The sequence below is a fragment of the Scyliorhinus torazame genome, chromosome 22 (assembly GCF_047496885.1).
Source record: "Scyliorhinus torazame isolate Kashiwa2021f chromosome 22, sScyTor2.1, whole genome shotgun sequence".
Classification (NCBI taxonomy): Eukaryota; Metazoa; Chordata; class Chondrichthyes; order Carcharhiniformes; family Scyliorhinidae; genus Scyliorhinus; species Scyliorhinus torazame.
The window spans coordinates 20753443-20780126 of record NC_092728.1 but is presented as its reverse complement, the minus strand read 5'-3'; the positions used below and the strand labels follow the sequence as shown (position 1 = coordinate 20780126).

At 52.5% G+C, this 26684-nt stretch overlaps 2 protein-coding genes and 1 non-coding gene across 3 annotated transcripts; 2 read left to right on the top strand and 1 right to left on the bottom strand.

Moving 5' to 3' along the window:
* Positions 1–6693: 6693 nt before the first annotated feature.
* On the top strand, positions 6694–11847 carry rpl10 (ribosomal protein L10). The gene is made up of 7 exons (XM_072487949.1): positions 6694–6781; positions 6942–7032; positions 8268–8326; positions 8672–8779; positions 9130–9268; positions 11092–11254; positions 11636–11847. The coding sequence occupies exons 2-7, from the start codon at positions 7010–7012 to the stop codon at positions 11789–11791; spliced, it is 648 nt and encodes a 215-aa protein (XP_072344050.1). The 5' UTR covers positions 6694–6781; positions 6942–7009; the 3' UTR covers positions 11792–11847.
* LOC140399513 (small nucleolar RNA SNORA70) lies at positions 11351–11486 on the top strand. The gene has a single exon (XR_011937712.1). It is a non-coding gene; the product is annotated as a small nucleolar RNA SNORA70 (small nucleolar RNA).
* Positions 11848–12094: 247 nt separating the features above from the next.
* Positions 12095–25514, bottom strand: LOC140398952 (deoxyribonuclease gamma-like). The gene is made up of 8 exons (XM_072487948.1): positions 25335–25514; positions 22428–22516; positions 21697–21783; positions 18247–18359; positions 16106–16218; positions 15800–15957; positions 13436–13532; positions 12095–13301 (listed from the first exon to the last, which is right to left on the bottom strand). Exons 1-8 carry the CDS (start codon positions 25467–25469, stop codon positions 13230–13232), a joined length of 864 nt encoding a protein of 287 aa, XP_072344049.1. The 5' UTR covers positions 25470–25514; the 3' UTR covers positions 12095–13229.
* Between the last annotated feature and the right edge of the window lie 1170 nt (positions 25515–26684).

Below are 26684 nucleotides of genomic sequence, written 5' to 3'. Positions count from 1 at the left end.
AGGAGCTTTTTCAACCCTTTCTGACGCACCTCCGAATTCTAGCGCAGTCCTGCGGTTACGGCAGCACCACAGAGTCCATGATCAGGGACCAGATTGTTTTTGGCGTTGCCTCCAGTGGCCTACACCAGCAGCTTCTTAAAATTAAAGGCCTCACCTTAGCGTCTGCAGTGGAAGCCTGTGTCCTCCACGAGAATGCAGCCAGCCGTTTTGCCCGATTTCAGGCGTCCGAGTTGGCACGGAGGGGGTCCCCAGCCGTCGAATCGGCAAGCCAGGCCGCCCATGACGCCGAACACATCCAGGCCATCGATTATCTCCCGACCCGCAGCCCCGACGAGAGCAGCCGCTTCCCGCGCTTTTCGCGGTCTCCCGCGCTTGTGCGTGCCAAAACCAACGGCAACATCGAGGGACGCACCGCGCAGGCGCGCCCACCGCAAGATCGCGCTGCGCATGCGCAGTGGCGCAACGAACGCCGTGACGTCATGACGTGCGGCAACTGTGGAGCTGTACACTTAAAAGGGCAATGTCCTGCTAAAAGCCGACAGTGCCTCCGATGTGGCAAGATGGGCCACTATGCTGCCCACTGTCGTTCGGCTCAACCCACGGATCCTGCACATCCCCGACAATCTCGCAGACACGTCAGGACCGTCCAGCCCACGCATCAAGACTTCCAGCTAAATGATGCAGATGATCAGGATGCCTTCCGCGTTTCCGTCATCGATGTCAACAAGGTCAATGCCATCAATCCAGCCGATGAGTGGTGTGCCACCCTGACGGTCAACCGATCGCGTGTCACCTTCCGTCTGGACACCAGCGCATCCGCCAACCTGATTGCATATTCTGAATTCCAGGCCATGAAGGTCAAACCACCCATCACGCCATCCCGGCTCAAGATGGCTGATTATAACGGGAACGTCATCCCGTCCATAGGATCTTGCCAGCTACAGGTAACTCACAAAACGCACACGGCCACACTCCCCTTCGAAGTTGTCGGCTCATCAAAAGACTCGTTACTGGGCGCACAGGCGTGTAAGGTCCTTCACCTGGTACAGCGCATTATGTCTCGCTCTCCAGATGAGATATCCGACTTCCCGGATGCTGAGTTCCACGCAAATCTCCATTCCCTCCTTGCTCACAACCAGGAGATTTTTGAAGGCATGGGGACAGTGCCATACATTTACAAGATTCAAACCGGACGCCATCCCTGTCGTTCACGCACCTCGCACGGTTCCTGCGCCACTCAAAGACCGCCTCAAGTTGCAGCTGCAGGCTCTTCAGGACCAAGGGGTCCTATCCAGGGTCACGGAGCCCACGCCATGGGTCAGCTCCATGGTCTGTGTAAAAAGGCCCTCTGGCGAGCTCCGCGTATGCATAGATCCTAAAGATCTAAATAACAACATCATGCGGGAACACTATCCCATCCCCAAACGAGAGGAAATCACCAGCGAGATGGCGCAAGCCAAAATATTTACCAAACTGGATGCGTCCAAAGGATTTTGGCAGATCCAATTGGACCCGGCCAGCCGAAGGCTATGCACGTTTAACACCCCTTTCGGCAGATTCTGCTACAACCGGATGCCATTTGGCATCATCTCGGCACCTGAGGTTTTCCACCGAATCATGGAGCAGATGATGGAAGGCATCGAAGGCGTACGTGTATATGTGGACGATATAATTTGGTCCACCACTCCGCAGGAACACATGCATCGTCTACGACGCGTCTTCACCCGCATACGACAAAATGGCCTGCGTCTCAACCGCGCCAAGTGTGCCTTTGGCCAGACTGAGCTGAAGTTCCTCGGGGACCACATCTCACAATCAGGGGTCCGTCCCGATGCAGACAAAATTAGCGCCATCACAGCCATGCCACGGCCGGCTGACAAGAAGGCTGTCCTAAGATTCTTGGGCATGGTCAACTTCCTTGGGAAGTTCATTCCCAACCTGGCTTCTCATACAACAGCTATGCGCCATCTCGTGAAGAAATCAACAGAATTCCAATGGCAACAATCGCACCAGCGGGAATGGGAGGAGCTCAAGCACAAACTGGTCACGGCACCAGTGTTGGCGTTCTTCGACACGGCTCGCCCCACAAAAATCTCAACGGACGCCAGCCAATCTGGTATTGGAGCGGTACTCTTGCAGAAAGATAGCACGTCGTCATTGGGCCCCGGTTGCATATGCCTCACGAGCCATGACCCCTACGGAACAGCGCTACGCGCAAATAGAAAAAGAATGCCTGGGCTTGTTAACTGGATTGGACAAGTTCCACGATTATGTGTATGGTCTTCCACGATTCACGGTCGAAGCTGACCACCGCCCCCTGGTCAACATAATAAACAAGGACCTGAACGACATGACCCCTCGCCTCCAGCGCATCTTACTTAAACTCAGGAGGTATGATTTTGAACTGATCTACACTCCGGGGAAGGATCTCATCGTGGCGGACACGCTCTCCCGAGCAGTGAGCACACCACCAGATGCAGAGGGGTTCGTGCGTCAAATTGAGGCACACGTGACTCTGACAGCAGCAAATCTGCCGGCTGACGACCCCAGTCTGGCCCGCCTACGCGCAGAGACGGCGACTGACCCTCTGCTGCAGCGAGTGATGCGCCACATGTCGGAAGGGTGGCTCAAAGGGCAGTGCCCCCAGTTTTATAATGTGCGAGATGACCTTACCAACATAGACGGGGTCCTTATGAAGTTAGACAGGATTGTCATTCCGCACAGCATGCGCCAGATGATTCTTAATCAACTACACGAAGGCCACTTGGGCGTCGAAAAATGCAGACAAAGGGCCCGAGAGGCGGTATATTGGCCGGGTATTAATGAAGACATAGCCAACATGGTGCTCAATTGCACAACCTGTCAGAGGTTTCAGCCGGCGCAACCTCCGGAGACGCTTCTACCACACGAGTTGGTGACGTCCCCCTGGGCGAAGGTGGGTGTTGACCTATTTCACGCGCTCGGCAGAGATTACATCATTATTATAGATTACTTCTCAAACTACCCGGAAGTCATACCTCTACACGATCTGACGTCGTCCGCAGCCATTGGGGCCTGCAAGGAAACATTTGCTCGCTATGGCATTCCAAGGACTGTCATGTCAGACAATGGACCCTGTTTCGCCAGCCGTGAATGGTCGTCCTTTGCCGCAGCATATGGTTTCACTCATGTGACGTCCAGCCCTCTACATCCACAGTCGAATGGGAAGGCACAGAAGGGCGTCCACATTGCCAAGCGGCTCCTCTGCAAGGCGGCTGCTGCCGGATCGGACTTTAACCTCGCCTTGCTGGCCTATCGATCGGCCCCGCTTTCCACGGGTCTCTCGCCAGCACAGCTCCTAATGGGTCGCTCCCTCAGGACGACGGTACCATCCATCCTGGCACCAACAACGGACCATGAGACGGTTCTTCGTAAGATGCAAATGCAGCGTGATTGCCAGAAAAGTCAGTACAACACACGAGCGACGGACCTGCCCCCCCTGTCCTCCAGAGACAAAGTACGCGTCCATCAACCGTATGGTGGCTGGTCAGCACTGGCCGAAGTCCTCCGACATGTGGCTCCCCACTCGTTCCTGGTTCGCATGCCGGATGGTTCAGTGCGTCGCCGCAATCGGCGCGCCCTTCGCCGACTTCCACGCTCGCAGCCACACTGTACACACACGCCGGATCCTCAACAGTCTTCCGAGGATGACTTTGTGGAGCTGCCGCAGATCACGCATCCCTCCATCGCCACCCACGGCCAGGCTTGCACGTCAGCCGGTGGTTCTTGACCCACCCTTGAGGCGGTCAACCCGAACTCGTCGCAAGCCCATTAGACTGGACTTATAACACCGTTCATACGTTTAAAAAGTTAAACACTACTGTATCATAACCTGTTGTTGTTTATCGTTCCAGATATCGTTTGACCGGACCACTATTCAAAGCTTTTTTTCGCATTCATGTTTTGTTATGGTACAACCTCGTTAGCGTGACGCACCCGACATCGCCCCATGTAAATAGTTACGTCATATGCACATGCTGTACACAACACACACACACACTCTTAGATGCACTCACAACACGATTATATTTAAAAAAGGGGGGGATGTCATGATAATCAAACACACACATCATGATAGACACACCAACAGACAAATCAGAACACACAACACCACAACCAATGGCAGACAAAGACAGGGACAGTATAAAAGGACAAACACGACACCTGGTGGGCAGTAGATCTGGGGACAAGGACAACGACAAGACCTGTTTTAACATCACAGACAGGGAGTCCCCACGTGCAGAGTATCAAGACAAAACTGTAGATAGTAAGTTTGAATAAAACAGCGTTGTACCAAACACAACTGTGTTGGCTCATCTGTGTGTCAGAACACCCAACACCACAAAGGGGGCCCTGTTATAGAGGTAGAGGCAGAAAGGGGGTTGGTGCTACCAAACCTGCTGCACTACTATTGGGTGGCGAATGTGGAGATGGTGAGGGGGTGGTGGGAAGGAGCAGGGTTAGAGTGGGATTAGGATGGAGGTGGAGTCCTGTAGGGGGTGCAGCCTGAGGGCCATGGTGACGGCGACGCTCCCGATGGCACAGAGGAGGTACACGGAGAGCCCGGGGGTACAGGCCACGATTAGGGAGTGGAACCAGTGGAGGAGACACTTTAAGATGGAGGGGATGTCATTGCTGACAGCGTTGTGCGGGAACCACGGGTTTAAGCCAGGAGAGGAACGGTTGAGGACTCTATGTCTGTACTCGTTGGAGTTTCGAAGGATGAGGGGTGGATCTTATTGAAACTTACAGGATACTGCGAGGCCTGGGTAGAGTGGACGTGGAGAGGATGTTTCCACTTGTAGGAAAAGCAGGAAGCAGAGGACACAATCTCAGACTAAAGGGACGATCCTTTAAAACAGAGATGAGGAGGAATTTCTTCAGCCAGAGGGTGGTGAACCTGTGGAACTCTTTGCTGCAGAAGGCTGTGGAGGCCAAATCACTGAGTGACTTTAAGACACAGATAGATATGTTTTTGATCAAAAGGGGATCAGGGGTTATGGGGAGAAGGCAGGAGAATGGGGATGAGAAAATATCAGCCATGATTGAATGGCGGAGCAGACTCGATGGGCCAAGTGGCCTAATTCTGCTCCTATGTCTTATGGGTTTATGGTATGTATAGGAGGTGGAGAGAGGTGGGGCTGGTGAGGGCGAGGGATCTATACCTGGAGGAGAGGTTTGCAAGTCTGGAAGAGCTGTGGAAGAGGGTGGAGCTGCAGGTTTGCGCAAGTGCGCGGAAGGAATGGAGAGGGTTTCCCAAACTGCCGGAGTACGCCCTGCTCGAGCAGATGCGCTCCCGGATGTGGAAGGGTGAACAGCAGGATTGGTGATAAATATGGTTGGCTGGGGAAACAGGGGTGAGGGCAGATGGTGACGATTGAGAATAAATGGGAGGAGGAGCTGGGAAGGGAGGTAGGGTGGAGAGTGTGGAGTGAGGCGATAAGGTGAATTCGACGAGGGCACTTTTCTTCGAGAGGGCTAGCACAGTGGCCATGGGCCCAGTGGCTTCTGCCCAAAATGAAATGGGTGGAAACAGATCAAAGGCCGGACTTTAAAAAGATTCCCTCCCTCCCAGAGGTTCGCCATGGAACAGGTTTCCAGGTAAAGTGATGGAAAAGTCAACTTTTTGTTTTCTCTTGGTGTGGGAAGTGGAGCGGGGGTGGACTGGTGAAGGGGAACCCCCTTCACGCTAGTACAGTGGTTAGCACTGTGGCTTCACAGCGCCAGGGTCCCAGGTTCGATTCCCCGCTGGGTCACTGTGCGGAGTCAGCATGTTCTTCCCGTGTGCGTGTGTGTGTGTGTGGGTTTCCTCCGGGTGCTCCGGTTTCCTCCCACAAGACCTGGTGTTAGGTGAATTGGACATTCTGAATTCTCCCTCAGTGTACCCGAACAGGCGACGAGGGGCTTTTCACAGTAACTTCATTGCAGGGTTAATGTAAGCCTGCTTGTGACAATAAAGATTGTTATTATTATTCATTTAGGGTTAATAAGTGGGAATGAGAAAAGGGATGCACCACAGCCACCGGAAGTGCACGGGGGAAGGAAAGGGAGAAGAGGCAGGGACAGGGCACATCCGGAGGTTGGTGGGGACGTCGTCGTCACCTACTGGAAGTCGGCCGGCGAACTGTCGGAAGTTGCCGTACCAATAACCGGAAGCTGCCGTACACACACCGGACGTCCACCTTAAGGGGGGGGGGGGGGGGGGGAAGAGGACGCCCGCAGGAAGTAACCCCAAGCTCATTTTTTTTTCCCATTTAAAAATGCAATTGATGAGACGGATAATGAACGGCAGAGGGTAAATTCCGATCCAGAAATAATTTGGAAGAAGGCGACTTTTCTTTGGGTCGGGTGGGCCTGACGTCACGGATCTGGAGGCCCGGATGTGGCGCGGGGTGGAATGACGAACCGCCGGAAGTGGATGGACCATCGTTATAAAGAAGAAAATAAATGCGGCGGCTAATTTTTTTTTTTTGACCAGCGGGTTGCCGGAGGGAAGGGTTTGAGGGCAGAATAAAAGAGGGGGGGAATGAACCGGAGATGGGGCTTTAACTTTTTGAAAGGGGGGGGGGCGGGGGTTGAGTGACGTCAGAGGCCGGAAGTGCATTCATTGGCGAATGTGAGCCCAGCCAGTAGCAGAGGGGCGTGTCGATGACGTCGGGCGGTGTGGGCGGGACCGGAAGTGGGTCCGGGCTTTTGAGGCAGCGGCACGCGGCGCGCGGCCTCTTTGCGGACTGGGCGGCGGGTGAGTGCGGAGCGCGAGGGGAGCTGCGGGTGGGGGAAGGGGCGGGCGGCGCGCGCGCGCGCTCGGCCGTCGCCCGGGAGACGGTCCCCGCGCACGGGAGGGTGGGGTTGTGTGTGGGTCACTCCGGCGGGTCACTGACCTTTCTCCCTGTCTCCTGCAGCGAGCGACTAGGCCGCAGGCCCCGACTGGGATTTACAGCCAGACGCAGACCCGCCCCGAGGCAGGAAGATGGGGCGCCGGCCAGCCCGCTGGTGAGTAAACGTGTTAGTAAGAGGGCCCCCCCCCCCCGGGGGGGGGGGATTGTGGTGATGCCTCCCATGGTGGAATATCATGCAGGTAGGTGATGGCCACCCTGGTCGAATAGCGTGCGTGCGATGCCTGCTGTGGTCGAACCGCCTCCCCCCCCCCCCCCCCCCCGGTGAGGGCCGCACTGGTGGAATAGCGTCGGGTCGGTGCCCGCCGCGGTGCGATGGCTTTTTCATTTTCCCCAACTAGGCGGCAATTTAGCGTCACGGCGGAGGCCGGGCTCGAACCCGGGTCCTCGGTGCCGCCCGCGGCATCCACTTGGTGCCGACTGCGCCTGAACGGCATCTTGTTGGTGCCGACTGCGTTTAAACGGCATCTTGTTGGTGCCGACTGCGTTTAAACGGCATCTTGTTGGTGCCGACTGCGTTTAAACGGCATCTTGTTGGTGCCGACTGCGTTTAAACGGCATCTTGTTGGTGCCGACTGCGTTTAAACGGCATCTTGTTGGTGCCGACTGCGTTTAAACGGCATCTTGTTGGTGCCGACTGCGTTTAAACGGCATCTTGTTGGTGCCGACTGCGCTTGAATGGCATCTTGTTGGTGCCGACTGCGTTTAAACGGCATCTTGTTGGTGCCGACTGCGTTTGAACGGCATCTTGTTGGTGCCGACTGCGCTTGAACGGCATCTTGTTGATGCCGACTGCGTTTGAACGGCATCTTGTTGGTGCCGACTGCGTTTGAACGGCATCTTGTTGGTGCCGACTGCGTTTGAACGGCATCTTGTTGGTGCCGACTGCGTTTGAACGGCATCTTGTTGGTGCCGACTGCGTTTGAACGGCATCTTGTTGGTGCCGACTGCGTTTGAACGGCATCTTGTTGGTGCCGACTGCGTTTGAACGGCATCTTGTTGGTGCCGACTGCGTTTGAACGGCATCTTGTTGGTGCCGACTGCGTTTGAACGGCATCTTGTTGACGCCTACTGTGGGGTTGAATGGCATCTTCTGATGCCTATCTCAGTCGGGCGACTTCCAGTTGACGCCTTTCGCGGTCGGACTGCTGTCCATCACCCCACCAGCATTGCATGCGGGGTTGGGGGAGAAGACTGGATGGTGTTCTTTCGTGTCAGACGGTGCTTATACCCCCATCTACACCCAATCCTGTTCCTTTGCGTAGCCTTGAAATTGTGATGGACTCTACAATTGCCTAACTCTTGCTTTTTCTTTCCCTCCCCGCCTCCCAGTTACAGATACTGTAAGAACAAGCCGTACCCCAAATCCCGCTTTTGTCGGGGTGTCCCTGGTTAGTATTCTGATTTATTCCTTCTGAATACTCGGGTGGTAGTGCAGAACTTGGGGGATTTTGAAAAGAAAGAGATGTCCTGTAGAAGCTTTTGGCTTTGGACTCCTCAGGTCGGAATCGCAAGAGTAGCGAATCTCGGAGACAACAATGGGAAGTCGGAGAGAAGTGTCCTCTTCCCATGCCCTTGCAATCCTGTCCTGACAAGACGGGTTGGGAAGGGGTCCATTTGTGGGCGGGCGGACAAGAATTTGTTTTAACCGCTTCGGTTTGTACCACACACTAGTGGGCCTGGGGCGGTGCGCCTTGCCAGTTCTGATTTTGACCGTGCTCCTTGCTCTCGTACAGATCCCAAGATCAGGATTTTCGACCTTGGGCGCAAGAAAGCCAAGGTGGATGAGTTCCCGCTATGTGGCCACATGGTGTCAGATGAATACGAGCAGCTCTCATCCGAAGGTAAGACATGTGCGGATTATTCACTGCATGGGGCTGTTGAAGTACGTTTAAATGGGTCCACTAATGGAGGGTCAGTTCTGAGGGAGTGCCACACTGTCGGAGGGTCAGTGCTGAGGGAGCGCCGCACTGTCGGTCAGTGCTGAGAGAGCGCCGTATTGTCAGAGGGTCAGTGCTGAGGGAGCGCCGCACTGTCGGAGGGTCAGTGCTGAGGGAGCACCGCACTGTCGGAGGGTCAGTGCTGAGGGAGCGCCGCACTGTCGGAGGGTCAGTGCTGAGGGAGCGCCGCACTGTCGCTGGGGTTTTGAGTGGTAAGTCTCTTAAATGTTTCACATTTCTTTCTCTCCCTCCAGCTCTGGAGGCTGCCCGTATCTGTGCCAACAAGTACATGGTGAAGACCTGTGGCAAGGATGGCTTCCACATTCGGATGCGCCTCCATCCTTTCCACGTCATCCGTATCAATAAGATGTTGTCGTGTGCCGGCGCTGATCGGTGAGGATTGGTGGTTTGGGGGGGGGGGGTGGATGCTGGGAAGAGTTGCTCCAATCTACAGGGTGACCGTTTTACAAAGAACAAAGAAATGTACAGCACAGGAACAGGCCCTTCGGCCCTCCAAGCCCGTGCCGACCATACTGCCCGACTAAACTACAATCTTCTACACTTCCTGGGTCCGTATCCTTCTATTCCCATCCTATTCATATATTTGTCAAGATGCCCCTTAAATGTCCCTATCGTCCCTGCCTCCACTACCTCCTCCGGTAGTGAGTTCCAGGCACCCACTACCCTCTGCGTAAAAAAAACTTGCCTCGTACATCTACTCTAAACTTTGCCCCTCTCACCTTAAACCTATGCCCCCTAGTAATTGACCCCTCTACCCTGGGGAAAAGCCTCTGACTTTCCACTCTGTCTATGCCCCTCATAATTTTGTATACCTCTATCAGGTCGCCCCTCAACCTCCTTCGTTCCAGTGAGAACAAACCGAGTTTATTCAATCGCTCCTCATAGCTTATGCCCTCCATACCAGGCAACATTCTGGTAAATCTCTTCTGCACCCTCTCTAAAGCCTCCACATCCTTCTGGTAGTGTGGCGACCAGAATTGAACACTATACTCCAAGTGTGGCCTAACTAAGGTTCTATACAGCTGCAACATGACTTGCCAATTCTTATACTCAATGCCCCGGCCAATGAAGGCAAGCATGCCGTATGCCTTCTTGACTACCTTCTCCACCTGTGTGGCCCCTTTCAGTGATCTGTGGACCTGTACTCCTAGATCTCTTTGACTTTCAATACTCTTGAGGGTTCTACCATTCACTGTATATTCCCTACCTGCATTAGCCCTTCCAAAATGCATTACCTCACATTTGTCCAGGTTAAACTCCATCTGCCATCTCTCCGCCCAAGTCTCCAGACAATCTAAATCCTGCTGTATCCTCCGACAGTCCTCATCGCTATCCGCAATTCCACCAACCTTTGTGTCGTCTGCAAACTTACTAATCAGACCAGTTACATTTTCCTCCAAATCATTTATATATACTACAAAGAGCAAAGGTCCCAGCACTGATCCCTGTGGAACACCACTGGTCACAGCCCTCCAATTAGAAAAGCATCCCTCCATTGCTACCCTCTGCCTTCTATGGCCAAGCCAGTTCTGTATCCACCTTGCCAGGAGTTTTGAACTCCTACTCGCTATGGAGGTCGTTCAGAGAGGGGCCTGTACCCATTGGAGTTTAGAGTGAGGGGTGATATCCGATTCTGATCGGCGAGGGCGGGTGGATGAGGAAGAATTTCTGCTTTGATGAGGGTATTTTTGAAAGGTTTCGATGAATAAACTCGGTTTGTTCTCACTGGAACGACGGAGGTTGAGGGGTGACCTGATAGAGGTCTACAAAATTATGAGGGGCATAGACAGAGTGGATAGTCAGAGGCTTTTCCCCAGGGTAGAGGGGTGAATTACTAGGGGGCATAGGTTTAAGGTGCGAGGGGCAAGGTTTAGAGTAGATGTACGAGGCAAGTTTTTTACACAGAGGGTAGTGGGTGCCTGGAACTCGCTGCCAGAGGAGGTGGTGGAAGCAGGGACGATAGTGACATTTAAGGGGCATCTTGACAAATACATGAATAGGATGGGAATAGAGGGATACGGACCCAGGAAGTGTAGAAGATTTTAGGTTAGATGGTCGGCACGGGCTTGGAGGGCCGAAGGGCCAGTTCCTGTGCTGTACTTTTCTTTGTCTATTATAATCAATTGTACTTTTCATCCTCTCTTTCCCTCTCCCTGCTTCCCGCCCTGATCTTGTCTTCCCCCCACTCCTCCCAGGCTGCAGACTGGAATGCGCGGAGCCTTTGGCAAGCCCCAGGGCACCGTGGCCCGAGTGAACATTGGCCAGGTCATCATGTCCGTGCGCACCAAGGTACAGAACAAGGAGCACGTAATCGAGGCACTCCGCCGGGCTAAGTTCAAGTTCCCCGGGCGTCAGAAGGTAAGCCCACACCGGTGTGTGTGGGGGGGGGGGGGGGTATACTGGGCCTGTGTGGGGGGGGGGGGGGTATACTGAGCCTGTGTGGGGGGGCGGGGTTTGCAGTCAATTAAGCCGACCGGTTTCTGGTCCAGTCTGATCCCTGGTGTGCAATGGCTGCATACAGTAACTCCCTGGTTGTGTATGTGCTTTGTGTCTCCGTACGAAGCGCTCATAAGGGACCTCGGAGACAAGTCATAATGATGCAGGGGGGGTGCCGGAAGGGGAGAAGGCCGTGGGGCTGAGCGTGAAGCTCAAGACGGGTCTGCGGGAGGGGGGGGGGGGGGGGGGTTGCGAACTGCTGCCTCTCCGCTCACCTGTCCCTCATTCCCTCCTTTGCCTCAGATCCACATCTCCAAGAAGTGGGGGTTCACCAAGTTCAACACCGAGGATTTCGATGACATGGTGGCGGAGAAGCGGCTGGTCCCCGATGGCTGTGGCGTGAAGTACATACCCGCGCGGGGCCCACTTAACATTTGGCGTGCACTGCACGTGGCGTGAATGTGACTCGCTCACAGGACAGTTTGAAAATTAAAAGGAGAGTTTTGCCGACCAGATGCCTGCCTCCAGTGTCTGACTTCCGTGGGGGGGTTCTGGCCTGTGAGAGGGGGTCCTTTGCACTCTTTAGCTCGCGTCAGGGAGACGTGTGTGTATCTGCGGGAGAGAAGTGGGCGTGAGTGAGAAGGGAGGGAGGAATCATTAAAATATAACAAAAGCAGGTAAACCGTTTCAATTTGAAGGGGTTTAAAGGTATACTAGCCAAGGCAAATCGCAATGAAACTTTAAAAAGGTAACACACCCCAGTGCCCACTGGGCGCGGAAGTCTTTGATGAAGAAAGGTTTGTGCCTGTTTTAGTACACCGGATGTTGGCGCCCCGGCGAGATATTGCCCGTCCTTGAAAGCCCCTCGAACGGAGTTGCCCGGATTGGAGTCACGTGTCGGTCATTGTACACTCACTACGATCTCGTAGGAACAAGCAACTTTTCTTTCTTCATATTTCTTTATTCATTCGATGGATGTGGACGTCGCTGACTGGGGTCCCAGCATTTATTGTTCATGTGGTGAGTGAGCTGCCTTCCCGGACAGCTACAGTCCATCTGAGACGCAGGTACAGTGCTGTCAGGGGGTCGTAGAATTTACAGTGCTGAAGTAGAGCACCCTACCCAAGCCCACACTTTTATCCCCATAACCCAACTTAACCTTTTTGGACACTTAAGGGCAATTTAGCATGGCCAATCCACCTAACCCGCACATCTTTGGACTGTGGGTAGGGCAGTGGGTTAGCACTACTGCCTCACGGCGCCGAGGTCCCAGGTTCGATCCCGGCTCTGGGTCACTGTCCGTGTGGAGTTTGCACATTCTCCTCGCGTTTGCGGGGGTTTAGCTCCCACAACCCGGAGATGTGCAGGCTAGGTGGATTGGCCACGCTAAATTGCCCCTTAATTGGAAAAAATGAATTTGGTACTCTAAATTATTATTTTTTAAAAAATGTTTGGACTGTGGGAGGAAACCCATGCAAACACGGGGAGAACGTGCAGACTCCACACGGACAGGGACCCTGGAGCTGTGACACAACTGTGCTGCCAGTGCAGACTCTTAAGGGGGAATAGCTGCCTCCTCCACTATGGAAACGGAAACCAATGTTCCATTGTCATATTGTGGCTATAAGGTCAATGGAGGGCTGATGATGATCGTAGATATTGATTAATTCTTCTGTGCAAGCCTAACTAACCATTGCCATTGCGAATACAGAGTTTACCTGACTAAGACATCAGCTAATAAAGCACTTGGTGAAATGTGAAGCAGGGGCCCCATAAAATCAGACGGGGTTCTTGAGAAACTCTCGGGGGAGGAGGAGGAAAAATACTTCGACCCATCGCGAGTTATTCTCTGCAGTCGTGCTGACGAATGTTGGCCGTGTCTTGTCCGGGGAAGAGGTCACAGTTCGTAGTGGACGGCCTCCAGTTTGAGTCTGACCTCAACCGGGTAATGATCGCTCACCTCCACAGCCTGCGGAATCAAGTGGGCAAAAGGAGAGCAGTTAATAATGCTTTTATTTTAATGACGAGAGAAATGGTGGTTAATTGGAGAGGGGGGGGTAGCCGCCCCAGGCATGAACTGTCGGAAATATTCCTCGTGCTCACCTCTTTCTCGGTGAGTTTGAACTTCTCCTGGACGTTGAACACCTTGGCGGACCCAGGCACGAGAGCTTTGAAAAACTTCCAGCCGTGCACGATGATCCTGTGGACGAGAAGGTTTGCGTATATATACACACACGCACACATGCACAAGACAAACAGATAGAGGGGGTGTAAAGGAAAATAAAAGTCTCTACAGATGGATGTCTTCCAGTACGCCTTTCTTCAGTTGAGACCTTCAGTTTGGATGCCTTTGCTTTCAGGCTGGAGAGACACGAGCTCACTGTCCCTTCCTGGTTTCCCTGAAAACCATCCCACGTGGGTAAGACCCGACCCCCGCCTGTCACCGGGCAGGATACAGCATTTGCCGACCAATCAAACTGATTACTCGGGTGCCACAAAGTCGGAGTTTTGCTGTTCGAAAGCTAAATCTCCAGTGTTGCGGTGTACTATTTTGCAACTCAGTGCAGTGATTAGCGCACTTGGGATTGTTCACCGACTGATGCCCATTGGTGGGATCAGTTGTGACCATTTGAAATTTGCCATTCTTTTGGTTGTCCTCATTTTTTATTAAGGTATTTTATTCCACAAATTTTCAATATTTTACAATTTACAAAGCCTCCCACCCTGAGCAAATGTCATTTTCTCCAGGGTCAAAAACTCCCAACAGGCCGCGCCAAGGCACGGCTCAACAAGACCTGCCTGCGAGCGATCAGCGAGGCGAAGGCTAAAAACATCTGGCCCCCCCCCGGCTTGGATTCACCCCCCCGGGGAGAGGCTGTTGACCTGTTCTGCGTGGGAAGCTATTCGGTGATTGGTCAGCCCTTTGGAAACACCACAGAGCACATACGGGAAAGCAACGAGGTAGGTCGTAGCGGGAATGTTGCAAAGACCGTCCTCGCAAAGTCCTACATATTCCTGAAATGCTCGCATCAAAGAACGAACAAAAGAAAATTACAGCAGGAACAGGTCCTTCGGCCCCTCCCAGCCTGCGCCGATCCAGATCCTTTAACGCTGTCACCTATTTTTCAAGGATCTACTTCCCTCTGTTCCCCGCCCGTTCATATATCTGTCCAGGTGCATTTTGAATGATGCTATCGTGCCCGCCTCTACCACCTCCGCTGGCAAAGCGTTCCAGGCACCGCCACCCTCTGCATAAAAAAACTTTCCACGCACATCTCCCTTAAACTTTCCCCCTCTCACCTTGAAATCGTGCCCCCTTGTAATTGACACCCCCACTCTTGGAAAAAGCTTGTTGCTATCCACCCTGTCCATACCCCTCATAATTTTGTAGACCTCAATCAGGTTCCCCCCTCAACCTCCGTCTTTCCAACGAAAACAATCCTAATCTACTCAACATTTCTTCATAGCTAGCACCCTCCATACCAGGCAACATCCTGCACCCTTTCTAAAGCGTCCACATCAGCCCAAACTTCTCGCACAACTCCAGATCCTCCCACCCCAAGAACTAGTATCCATCCTCCCCGGTTCGAAGCCGTGAATACTCCTAATCAGCATCTCTTCCCCTGACCCAGCGGCCTCCAGCTCGTCAGCGTGGCCACCACCTCTGGACCTCACCGAACACTTTATTCCATCCCCTGAATCTTCTCTGCATTTGCCGCTCGCAAGAAATGCATCAAATTTGGGAGGCCCTGCCTATCGGCCGGCCGGCCCCCTCTGCAGTATCGCCGTCCTAATCCGCGCCACCTTCCCCACCCAAACAAACGGGGAAATTGGCTGGTCCTACTCCTTAAAAAGTGCTTTGGCCAAAAAAGGCCGGCCTGCAGCCAACAGAGGGAGATTGTCCCACCCCAATGTCGGCCTCACCCTCCCCACCAAGCGAGTGAAATTGAACATCTGGGTCACCCGAACCCCCTCCCCATGGTACCTAATGTTTGATGCGGCCAAAACAAAATGGCTCGCACTCCCGGAGAGGGACAATCTCCCCTAAATTCCGTTTGTACCCTGAAAAAGCCCCAAATCTCTGACGCAACCCCATAGTGCGCCTCACCAAAGAGCTCAGCTCCGCAGTATGCAACATCTCGGGGAGCATAGCCCTATGCTCCTCTCCCCTCACTATCCCCATTACACGGGCTCTTAAGCCAATGCAAACAGAAGGGGTGATACAGGGCTTCCCTGGTGCAGTGCCAAATACCCTGAATTCATCCTACTCGTGTGCATGCTTGCCCTTGGCTCCTGATATAGCAGCTGCACCCATGCTACAATCCCAAATTTCTCGAACACAGCCATCAAATAACTCCACCTGAATCAAACGCCTCCTCCGCATCTAATGCCACCACCAACTCCTCCCTTCACTGTGCCGGAGGACAACTGTCTTCCCTTTACGAACCCCATCTGACATTCGGTTACCTGTCGTACGCGCAGTCCGTGCTCGCACTGGCCGTCGTGTCTTCGTTATCACCGATCAGCCAGAAGAAGCCTGGCTTGTTGCGCAGTCGGATGCTTTCCCAGTCCTTTGCCGACACGTACCTGCAGTCCGCGTTCAGGTCTCCCAGGATCATGATGTCCTGCAGCAGAAGGTTTGTGGAGAGGGAGAAACAAAAAACGAGTCGTTTACAGGGACTGGCAGAATGAGGGCTTGCTGCCTGGCTTGGGACTCTGTTTCCTACACCTATCTCTGCTTATCTCCACCCCTCCCCACCCTGACTCTCTTACCTCAATGTCCCATTTAGCTCTCACGTCCAGAAACACATTGTACAGCTGGTCAATCTCGTTCACGGCTTCTCCCGGGGGAGCATGCAGAGGGATCAGGACAAAATCTTTAATGGCTGGAAGCACAAGAAGGAGGTGGGTGAACTTGGACTTGACATCCCAAAACGTGTCTACTACTGACTGACTCGTACTGTGCTGGTCAATGATTTGGGAGGTGTGTCAGGACTCACAACAAGCAGTGCACGGAGTACAATACGCAGGCATCGCAGCAAACTATCTAGAGTCTTTACAATGGCACGCTGTAGCAAACAGGCTAACGAGTCTATTTAAACAGCACATTCTACAAAACAGCGCTCTACAGCAAATAATCTACAGTCAACAAACAAAGAAAAGTACTGCACAGGAACAGGCTCTTTGCCCCTCCAAGCCTGCGCCGACCACGCTGCCCGTCTAAACTAAAATCTACACTTCCGGGGTCCGTATCCCTCTATTCCCATCCTATTTATGTATTTGTCAAGATGCCCCTTCAACGTCACTATCGTAGTCTTTAGACATCGCACTACAGCAAACAGTCTAGAGTATTTAAACAGTCTACAGGGTCTATTTAAAGAGCACACTACAGCAGACAGTGGAGTCTATAAACAGCGAACTACAGCAGTCTACAGAGTCTATTTAAACAGCACACTACAGCAAACAATCTACAGGGTCTATTTAAACACACTACAGCAAACAGTCTACAGGGTCTAAGCAGCACACGACAGCAAACAGTCCACAGAGTCTATTTTAACAATGCACTACATCTCAGTGGGCTACAGGCTTGTTCACTAACTGACCCCATGATAAGATTAAATAAATTTAACACGCGCTGAATATTTCACGAGTTAGAGAAAACGCTTAATCATTAATAGAACTGTCATCAACTGCAAGTGCATAAAAACAAAAGTAAGTATTGACACTTTGGGACCCGGGGGAGCGCACGGCTCTCACAGCTGATGAGTGCAATCAGCATTCACTCCAGTTGCCGTTGCCGTATGTGCGCATCAGGACAGTCACCCCGGTGGGAACAAAATCTACGCAGGCAGAGATCAGCGGAATGTGGCAACCCTGCGTGTGGGAGTCGACAAAATGTCTTATGGGCCACACTCAGAATCCAGATTGGTGCGCCCCCCCCCCCCCTCCCAGACCACTGCTGTACAGAGACTACACAGGGGCATGCTATTGCAAACAGCCCACGGAGTTTGTGAGCCACACCACCGCGAACCACCCCCGGTAAAGGCAGGGCGAGGTCTGTTGAGCGGAGGATAGTGAAGAGAGTACAGATTCTGTCAAATCCAATCCAGTCCGTTTCTGTTCCTTGTGGGGCTTGAAGTGTCAAGAGGTCCCAGCAGCATTCTCAGTCGGCAGTAGGTTTTTTGAGTGTGCGCTGTTGGTATAATGTGTTGGGCTTCAGATTGAGGGGCTCCCAACTAAATGAACCAATTCTGGTGAGAACAGGAGTGAAGGGCTTCAGAGAAACGTAAGAGAATGCTTCCCGGGATGAGGGGGGCTTGAGATCTGTGGGTGGATTGGAGAAGCGGGGACTGTGCTCCTTGTCATGATATTCAGGTAAACATCATGGTGCAAACATACATACATACTGATGGACAGATCAACGGACCAATCAACACACACAACAAGACAGCCAATCACAGGCAAGAGCATACACACTATAAAAGGGGGAACACAACACTTACGGCACATTCCAGCAGGAGACAGCTCAGGGCCACTCAGACATCCACCATGTGCTGAGTGCCACTCCAAGATAGCATTAGGAATAGGTCCACAGATTCAAAGGTAATGAATGAACCACAGCAACCAGTTTAACATTGTAAATATAGTTAGTAATAAAACAGCTGTACCATCCGCAACCGTGTTGGTTCGTCTGTGTAGCAGAGCACCCAACACGACACTTCCTCAGGAGGAGAGAAGGCGGGGCACTCTTGCAGAGGGCCAGCACAGACACAAGGGGCACTCCTCCCGTGCCAGGGCCATTCGTCAGTGTCTACAACCGTAAGCTCACGGCACCCCTTGACCCAATCAATCCCTTGCAAAACTCTCAAAACAATTTGCTAGCTGTTGGCTTGCGCACCATCTGATTTCCTTACCAGTTCGAGGCGAGGAAAAGCGGACAATTAGCGGCTCTCGGGCAAAGGATCGCATACCTCCTTTCGTGCCACCTCTGTACTGGTAACTACTTGTAATCGTCACCATGTCTGACCTTGCAGGGGGAAACAACAACGACGTGTGTGTTACGGTCCCAGACCCTCTTTATTCGCCATATTTTCACCGTACAAACAGCGGAAGCAACAACAAAACCATTCCGCCAATATCCAACCTAAAACATGATTCGCAAGTCCCTGCTCCAGAGGTAGAAATTCCAGCAGGTTTCCCCCTGCCATGCTGAGACACAGGGCAGAGAAGCTGGCCTCCACCCACAACAGGACCCGCCTACGAGCGATCAGCGAGGTGAAGGACCCGGCCCCAAATGCATATGCAGCACTGCCAAGAGGGTGTTTAAAAACCTCCCTCCAATACCTTTCCAGCTTCGGGCCGGATCAAAACTAAGACGAGTGGTAAAGCATAAAAAGTGCAGAGGATACCGGAAGTCTGCAGAGGGATTTGGATAGGCTAAGTGAACGGGCTAGGGTCTGGCAGATGGAATACAATGTTGACAAATGTGAGGTTATCCATTTTGGTAGGAATAACAGCCAAAGGAATTATTATTTAAATGATAAAATATTAAAACATGCTGCTGTGCAGAGAGACCTGGGTGTGCTAGTGCATGAGTCATAAAAGGTTGGTTTACAGGTGAATGAAATGAAATGAAAATCGCTTATTGTCACAAGTAGGCTTCAAATGAAGTTACTGTGAAAAACCCCTAGTCGCCACATTCCGGCGCCTGTTACGGGAATCGAACCGTGCTGCTGGCCTGCCTTGCTGTGCTTTCAAAGCCAGCGATTTAGCCCTGTGCTAAACAGCCCCTGCTTAAAAAAGGCGAATAGAATTTTGTCCTTCAGTGCTAGAGGGATGGAGTTTAAGACTAGGGAGGTTATGGTGCAATTGTATAAGGTGTTAGTGAGGCCACACCTGGAGTATTGTGTTCAGTTTTGGTCTCCTTACTTGAGAAAGGACGTACTGGTGCTGGAGGGTGTGCAGAGGAGATTCACTAGGTTGATCCCAGAGCTGAAGGGGTTGGATTATGAGGAGAGGTTGAGTAGACTGGGACTGAACTTGTTGGAATTTAGAAGGATGAGGGGGGATCTTATAGAAACATATAAAATTATGAAGGGAATAGATAGGATAGATGCGGGCAGGTTGTTTCCACTGGCGGGTGAAAGCAGAACTCGGGGGCATAGCCTCAAAATAAGGGGAAGTAGATTTAGGACTGAGTTTAGGAGGAACTTCTTCACCCAAAGGGTTGTGAATCTATGGAATTCCTTGCCCAGTGAAGCAGTAGAGGCTCCTTCATTGAATGTTTTTAAGATAAAGATAGATAGTTTTTTTGAAGAATAAAGGGATTAAGGGTTATGGTGTTCGGGCCGGAAAGTGGAGCTGAGTCCACAAAAGATCAGCCATGATCTCATTGAATGGCGGAGCAGGCTCGAGGGTCCAGATGGCCTACTCCTGCTCCTAGTTCTTATGTTCTTTAAAACAAATGCACGTGGTTTGCGGGGCCCCGGTCACAGACCTCCTCCACCCCCTCAAAGAGCTGGCTCACCCGTGCCTTTGTGAGGTGCGCCCTGTCCACGTATCAGTTGTATCAGCCCCAACCACGCGATTGAAGCTGAGGCATTCACTCTTGGCAGCACCTCACACCACAGACCCTATTCCATTGCCGCCTCAGCTTTCCCTCCCAAAGAACAATACAGCCCAGGAACAGGCCCTTCGGCCCTCCAAACCTGCCCCGACCATGGTACCTGCCTAAACTAAAACCGTCTGCACTTACGGAGTCCGTATCCTTCCAGTCCCACCGTTTTCATATATTTGTCTAGCTGTCCCTTAAATGTCGCTATCCCACCACCTCCCCAGGCAGCGCGTTCCATATATTTACCATCCTCTGTTCAAAAAACTTGCCCCGCACATTGTTCTAAACTTTTCCCCATGCACTTTAAACTTCTGCCTCCTAGTACTTGACTATCCACTCTGTCCATGCAAGTCATAATCTTGTAGACCTCTATCAGGTCGCCTCTCAACCTCCATCGTTCCAGTGAGAACAATCCGAGTTTATCTAACCTTTCCTCATAGCTAATGCTCTCCATACTTCACCTTAATCCCCTCCATGGACACCCTATCCTCCTCCAGAATCCCCCCATAAATCGCCAATACCACCCCCTTTCCCCATCCCAACAAGCTCGCAAACAGTCGACAGAGTCTATTTTAAATGGAATAATGAGGCCGAGATAGTGTGGATGCGGAGAGGGTGTTTCAAAGGGAAGGAGGGACCGGAACCCGAGGACTGAACTGACGATACTTTAAAACGGAGAGGAGGAGGAATTTCTTCAGCCAGAGGGTGGTGAATCTGTGGAACACTTTGCCGCAGAAGTCACTGAGTGTCTTTAAGACAGAGATAGATAGGTTCTTGATTAATAAGGGGGTTGGGGGTTGTGGGGAAAAGGCAGGAGAATGGGGACGATAAACACAACAGCCATGATCGAATAGCGGAGCTGACCCGATGGGCCAAATGGCCTGATTGTGCTATATATTATGATCTACTTGAATAGCAAACAGTCTACAGAGTCTATTTAAACAGAGAACTACAACAAACTGTCCACAAATGTTTCCTCACGCGACAATCCCCTCGTGCCTGGAATCAGCCTGGTGAACCTCCATTGCACTCCCTCCGGGGGGGGGGGGGGGGGGGGAGAGAGAGAGAGAGACAGAGAGGAAAGTGAAGTTGAGGCCCCGGTCAGATCTTGACTGGGGGAGCAGCCCCGAGGGGTCGAATGGCCTCCTCCCCACTCCTAGTTCTGATGTAACGGTCACAGTGTAAGGATCATTCCCTCATAGAACATTACAGCGCAGTACAGGCCCTTCGGCCCTCGCTGTTGCACCGACCTGTGAAACCACTCTAATAAAGCCCGTCTTATATTTTTCCGATCTCATTTTTGATGCACGGCTGATTAATGGACCTGTGTCTTTAAGTCAAGCAGCAGAGAGAATGAGGAACTCTGAGGTTAGAGGAGCGAACACGCTGCTAGTGTCTGCTGGTTTGAATAGAGACTTCAGTCTTCTCAACACCAGAGAGAGACGCGGGGTTGATTGATTAGCTGGGCAGGGGGCAATGAATTGGCCCAAAAGGCCGAACTCTGCCTGGTAATAGGTGGCGATTGGCCGTAAGTAAACAGTAATTTAAACCTACAAATCTGCTGACTGTAATTATTGGACAGCCAAGGGAGCAAGTCTTTGGGTATTTTTACTAGAATTATTGCTTAATTCACTTGTGTTGCGACTCTGGAGCAGGTGGGGCTGGAATTGACTGTGCCCGAGGCCAGGGTGTCATGCTCAGCTCTCCCTACAGTGTCAAGCCCTAATTCTGCTCCCCGGGGCAGACGTACCTGTAAATGAAGACGTATTGCTCCTTGTACTTTGTCTCCCCAAGCCTCTTGCTGGCGAGGTACATATACTGGTGACCCCGGTCATAGCTGTAGAAAAAAGCAGGAACGTCAGGCTTTTTGCGGGAGCTCGGTATCTCACCCCGGGAAGACAGAGAGAGAGAGAGTGAGGCAATGTTGGCGGCTCACAAGGACAAATCACATTTATCGTGCAACGGTGAAATACATTTTCACCCTGAGCCACGGGCGGAGGTGTCCGGGACACGCAGCTAAAAGCTCAGTCAAAGAGGGCAGTTTTTAAGGAGCGTCTTGAAGAGCTTTCTTTCCAACCCCTCCCCACCCCGCCCCAGGTAGCTGAAGGCACGGCCGCCAATGGTGGAGCGATGGGAATCAGGGCTTGCTCAAGAGACCGGAATTGGAGGAGCGCAGGGATCTCGGAGGGTTGTCGGAGATTGAGGACTTCGGGAGGGTTGTAGGGGCTGGAGGAGGTCACAGAGATAGGGAGGGTTGTAGGGGCTGGAGGAGGTCACAGAGATAGGGAGGGTTGTAGGGGCTGGAGGAGGTCACAGAAATAGGGAGGATTGTAGGGACTGGAGGAGGTTACAGAGATAGGGAGGGTTGTAGGGGCTGTGAAGCCACAGTGCCAGCTATTTGTGCTACCGCGCTGCCCTGGTTGTGGTGGTGAGATCCACGCAGACATGGGGAGAATGTGCAAACTCCACACAGACCCTCACCTGTTCAGGTCTTGAAGTAAATGGTCCACCACTGCACCGGACGAGTCGCGGATCTCCATGAGCAGGCAGATGTCACATCGCGCCACGATCTACACGACAACGTAAGCAGATCTGAGATTATTCTCGTGAGGTGGGGGGGGGGGGAGCGCGAACTGGGGATTTACAAAGGAATTGGATTGCTCTGAAAGTGGGGGTCAAAAGTACGAGAGCGTCGATAGGTCAGGCGGCCCTTCCTGCATATGTAGGCCCCAAACCATTGTGACCCTCCATGAGGCGACGTCCTAGCTGAACCAAACGTTTGCGTTGCCAGACTATGGAATGTAGGGTTGAAAAAGAATGTGCAGCGAGTGCAGAGCCTTGATGGGGATTTGCAGGGGGGGGTGGCGGGGCAAGAGGCTGGACATGCTCAGCAGGCCCAACTGCGGAGAAAGAAACAGAGCTAATGTTTTAGGTCGAGTTAGCCTCTCCTCCTACGTTGGGAATGGGGAGGTGGGATAGCCGAGGCGGAGGACACAGCCCATCGTGGAGGAAACGTTTCCACACCGCACAGGGAGGAGAAGATGCATTGGGCACAGGCATCCCTGAGAGAGATAGGGGGAACCCTCCTGGTGAGGAAGGGGGACCCTCAGTCGAGGAAAGCTTAGACCACATCCGAAGCAGAATTCCGACCTTTGTGTAAGAAAAAAGGAAGTAGTGTCAGCAGAGAAGGTTCCAATGACGTGTTGATGTGTTTAAGGGGGAGAGGCAGGGGAAGAAATTGGATAAACACTGACATTCTCCACACTCCCCCTGGGAGCGAGTCCCACGTTCTCCCCACTCCCCATGGGAGCGAGTCCCACATTCTCCCCACTCCCCGTGGGAGCGAGTTCCACATTCTCCCCACTCCCCGTGGGAGTGAGTCCCACATTCTCCCCACTCCCTGTGGGAGCGAGTCCCACATTCTTCCCACTCCCCGTGGGAGCGAGTCCCACATTCTCCCCACTCCCCATGGGAGCGAGTCCCACATTCTCCCCACTCCCCGTGGGAGCGAGTCCCACATTCTCCCCACTTCTCTTGGGAGCTAATTCCACATTCTCCTCACTCCCCGTGGGAGCGAGTCCCACATTCTCCCCACTCCCCGTGGGAGCGAGTCCCACATTCTCCCCACTCCCCGTGGGAGCGAGTCCCACATTCTCCCCACTTCTCTTGGGAGCTAATTCCACATTCTCCCCACTCCCCGTGGGAGCGAGTCCCACATTCTCCCCACTTCTCTTGGGAGCTAATTCCACATTCTCCCTACTCTTTGGATGAAACATTTCTTCTGAATTCCCCCACCTCCCCTCCGACCAGATTTATTAAGGACCGTCTTATATTGGTGGCCTCCTAATTCTGGTCTCAAGTCAACCCCAACACTACGTCGACCCGACTAGAAACCCCTCCCTAATCTAAAAGTCACCTTCTGTTGAGTGTTATTATTATGCATCTTCTCCTTTCAATCCATTGGTGATGTCATCAGTACGTGTTGTGACAGCTTTAGTTTTTGTTCTTAGCTGTGTACATTCGTATTTAAAAGCCGTTAATTCCAATTCTATTCAGTTACTGTTATTTTGATGTTTAACCAGCTGCTCCCGTTTTTGAGTCCTTACTACCTTTTTGTGCTCAAGTTACCATGCTTTTTTGGCGACAAGAATATATAAACATCCGACCTTCAGCACGTTCAACACAAAGTTTTGCTAAGTTTACCGATGGAAGACAAGTTAGCAGCACCATGGCTATGTTTGCGTCCATCAGTGAGCTTGTGGAAGAGAACGAGGAGTGGATTGACGAAGCGGAAAGGGCAGCACGGTAGCACAGTGGTTAGCACAGTTGCATCACAGCTCCAGGGTCCCATGTTCAATTCCCGGCTTGGGTCTGTGCGGAGTCTGCACGTTCTCCCCGTGTGTGCGTGGGTTTCCTCCGGGTGCTCCGGTTTTCTCCCACTGTCTAAAGATGTGCAGGTTAGGTGGATTGGCTGGGCTAAATTGCCCTCAGCGTCCAAAAAAGATTGGGTTAGGTGGGGTTACGGGGATAGGGTGGAGGTGTGGGTTTAAGTAGGGTGCTCTTTCTGAGGGCCGGTGCAGATGCAATGGGCTGAATGTCAATTCTATGAAAGGTTATACATAGATACATAGGAGATAGGAGCAGGAGGTCGGAGAATCTCGCCCCTGGTACTGGACACACCCATCATTGGTGACATCTTCCCTGCATCTACCCTGTCCCGTCCTGTTAGAATTTTATAAAGTCTCTATGAGATACCCCCTCATTCTTCTGACCTCCAGCGAGAACAATCCCAACCTCGTCAATCTCTCCTCATATGTCAGTCCCGCCATCCCAGGAATCAGTCTGGTAAACCTTCGCTGCGCTCCCTCGAGAGCAAGAACATCCTTTCACAGAGAAGGAGACCAAAACTGCTCACAATACTCCAGGTGTGGCCTGGGAACACCTTTTTCTTGGCAAAGATCGCTTTAGCACAGTGAACTAAACAGCTGGCTTGTAAAGCAGAACGAGGCCAGCAGCACGGTTCAATTCCCGTAGCACTGACCCTCCGACAGTGCTGTGCCCCCTTAGCACTGACCCCCCCCCGACAGTGCAGCGCTCCCTCGGCACTGACCCTCTGACAGTGCGGTGCTCCCTCAGCACTGACCCTCCGACAGTGCTGTGCCCCCTTAGCACTGACCCCCCCCGACAGCGCGGTGCTCCCTCAGCACTGACCCCCCGACAGTGCGGCGCTCCCTCAGCACTGACCCTCCGACAGTGCGGCGCTCCCTCAGCACTGACCCTCCGACAGTGCGGCGCTCCCTCAGCACTGACCCTCCGATCGCGCGGCGCTCCCTCAGCACTGACCCTCCTGGTGACGACGGGCTTCGGACAGGTTGACTGACCACGTACCTTGGTAATAATTTCCATGACCACCGGCTTGGCTCCTTTCGACTCTCCAAAACACTGGATATTGAAGGAGCAGATACGGAAGGCCAGGGCGCAGCGAGAACGTGCCAGGGCCCATAGAAAGAGGAACCATCTCATGTCTGGAGCTGTGACTAAACAAGCGAGTGAGTGTTTGTGAGTGTGAGAGAGTGCATGCATGGGTAAGTGTGAAAGAGGTTGCAGGAGATCGCGAGCAGGAACATGCCCCGCAGTCTATTGTCCAGCGATCAGCCACGGAGTGCTGACTGTTTGCAATGTCAGCAGTGAACTCCAGAACTGGTTTTGTCTGTGTCGCTGTGTGCCTCTGTCAACCACTGATAAAATCTGTCAGCAGGTCTGTTTCATCTTCATGATTAGATGTTGCAATTAACCCCCGGCCCCATCCCAAAGAGGCAGAATAGGTAACCGTGAGACAAATGCAATGTCAGCAATCATGTCGAGAGGGCTAGAATACAAGACCAGGGATGTATTTCTGAGGCTGTATAAGGCTCTGGTGAGACCCTATTTGGAGTATTGTGAGCAGTTTCGGGCCCCGTATCTAAGGAAGGATGTGCTGGCCTTGGAGAGGTTCACAAGAATGATCCCTGGAATGAAGAGCTTGTGGTATGAGGAACGGTTGAGGACTCTGGGTCTGTACTCGTTGGAGTTTAGAAGGATGACGGGGGATTTTATTGAAACTTACAGGATACTGCGAGGCCTGGATAGAGTGGACGTGGAGAGGATGTTTCCACTTGTAGGAAAAACTAGAAGCAGAGGACACCATCTGACTAAAGGGACGATCCTTTAAAACAGAGATGAGGAGGAATTTCTTCAGCCAGAGGGTGGTGAACCTGTGGAACTCTTTGCCGCAGAAGGCTGTGGAGGCCAAATCACTGAGTGTCTTTAAGACAGAGATAGATAGGTTCTTGATTAATAAGGGGATCAGGGGTTATGGGGAGAAGGCAGGAGAATGGGGATGAGAAAAATATCAGCCATGATTGACTGGCGGAGCAGACTCGATGGGCCGAGTGGCCTAATTCTGCTCCTATGTCTTATACTCACTCCATATCTGTCCAGGGCGATGTGTCTGCTCATGTGTTATACCCAGAATGTGACCTGCCTCAGATTGAACATTGAGGGTTTTAGCCCCCAAACTGGTGACTCAGGCCTTCGAAACCAAAACCGATATCCCCAGAGTCCATTTTGAGGAAGCACCGCACGTTGGAGGGTCCGCACTGAAGGAGTGCTTCACCCGAGGGTCTGTGCCGAGGGAGCACCGCACTGTTGGAGGGTCCGTGCTGAGGGAGCACCGCACCGTTGGAGGGTCCGTGCTGA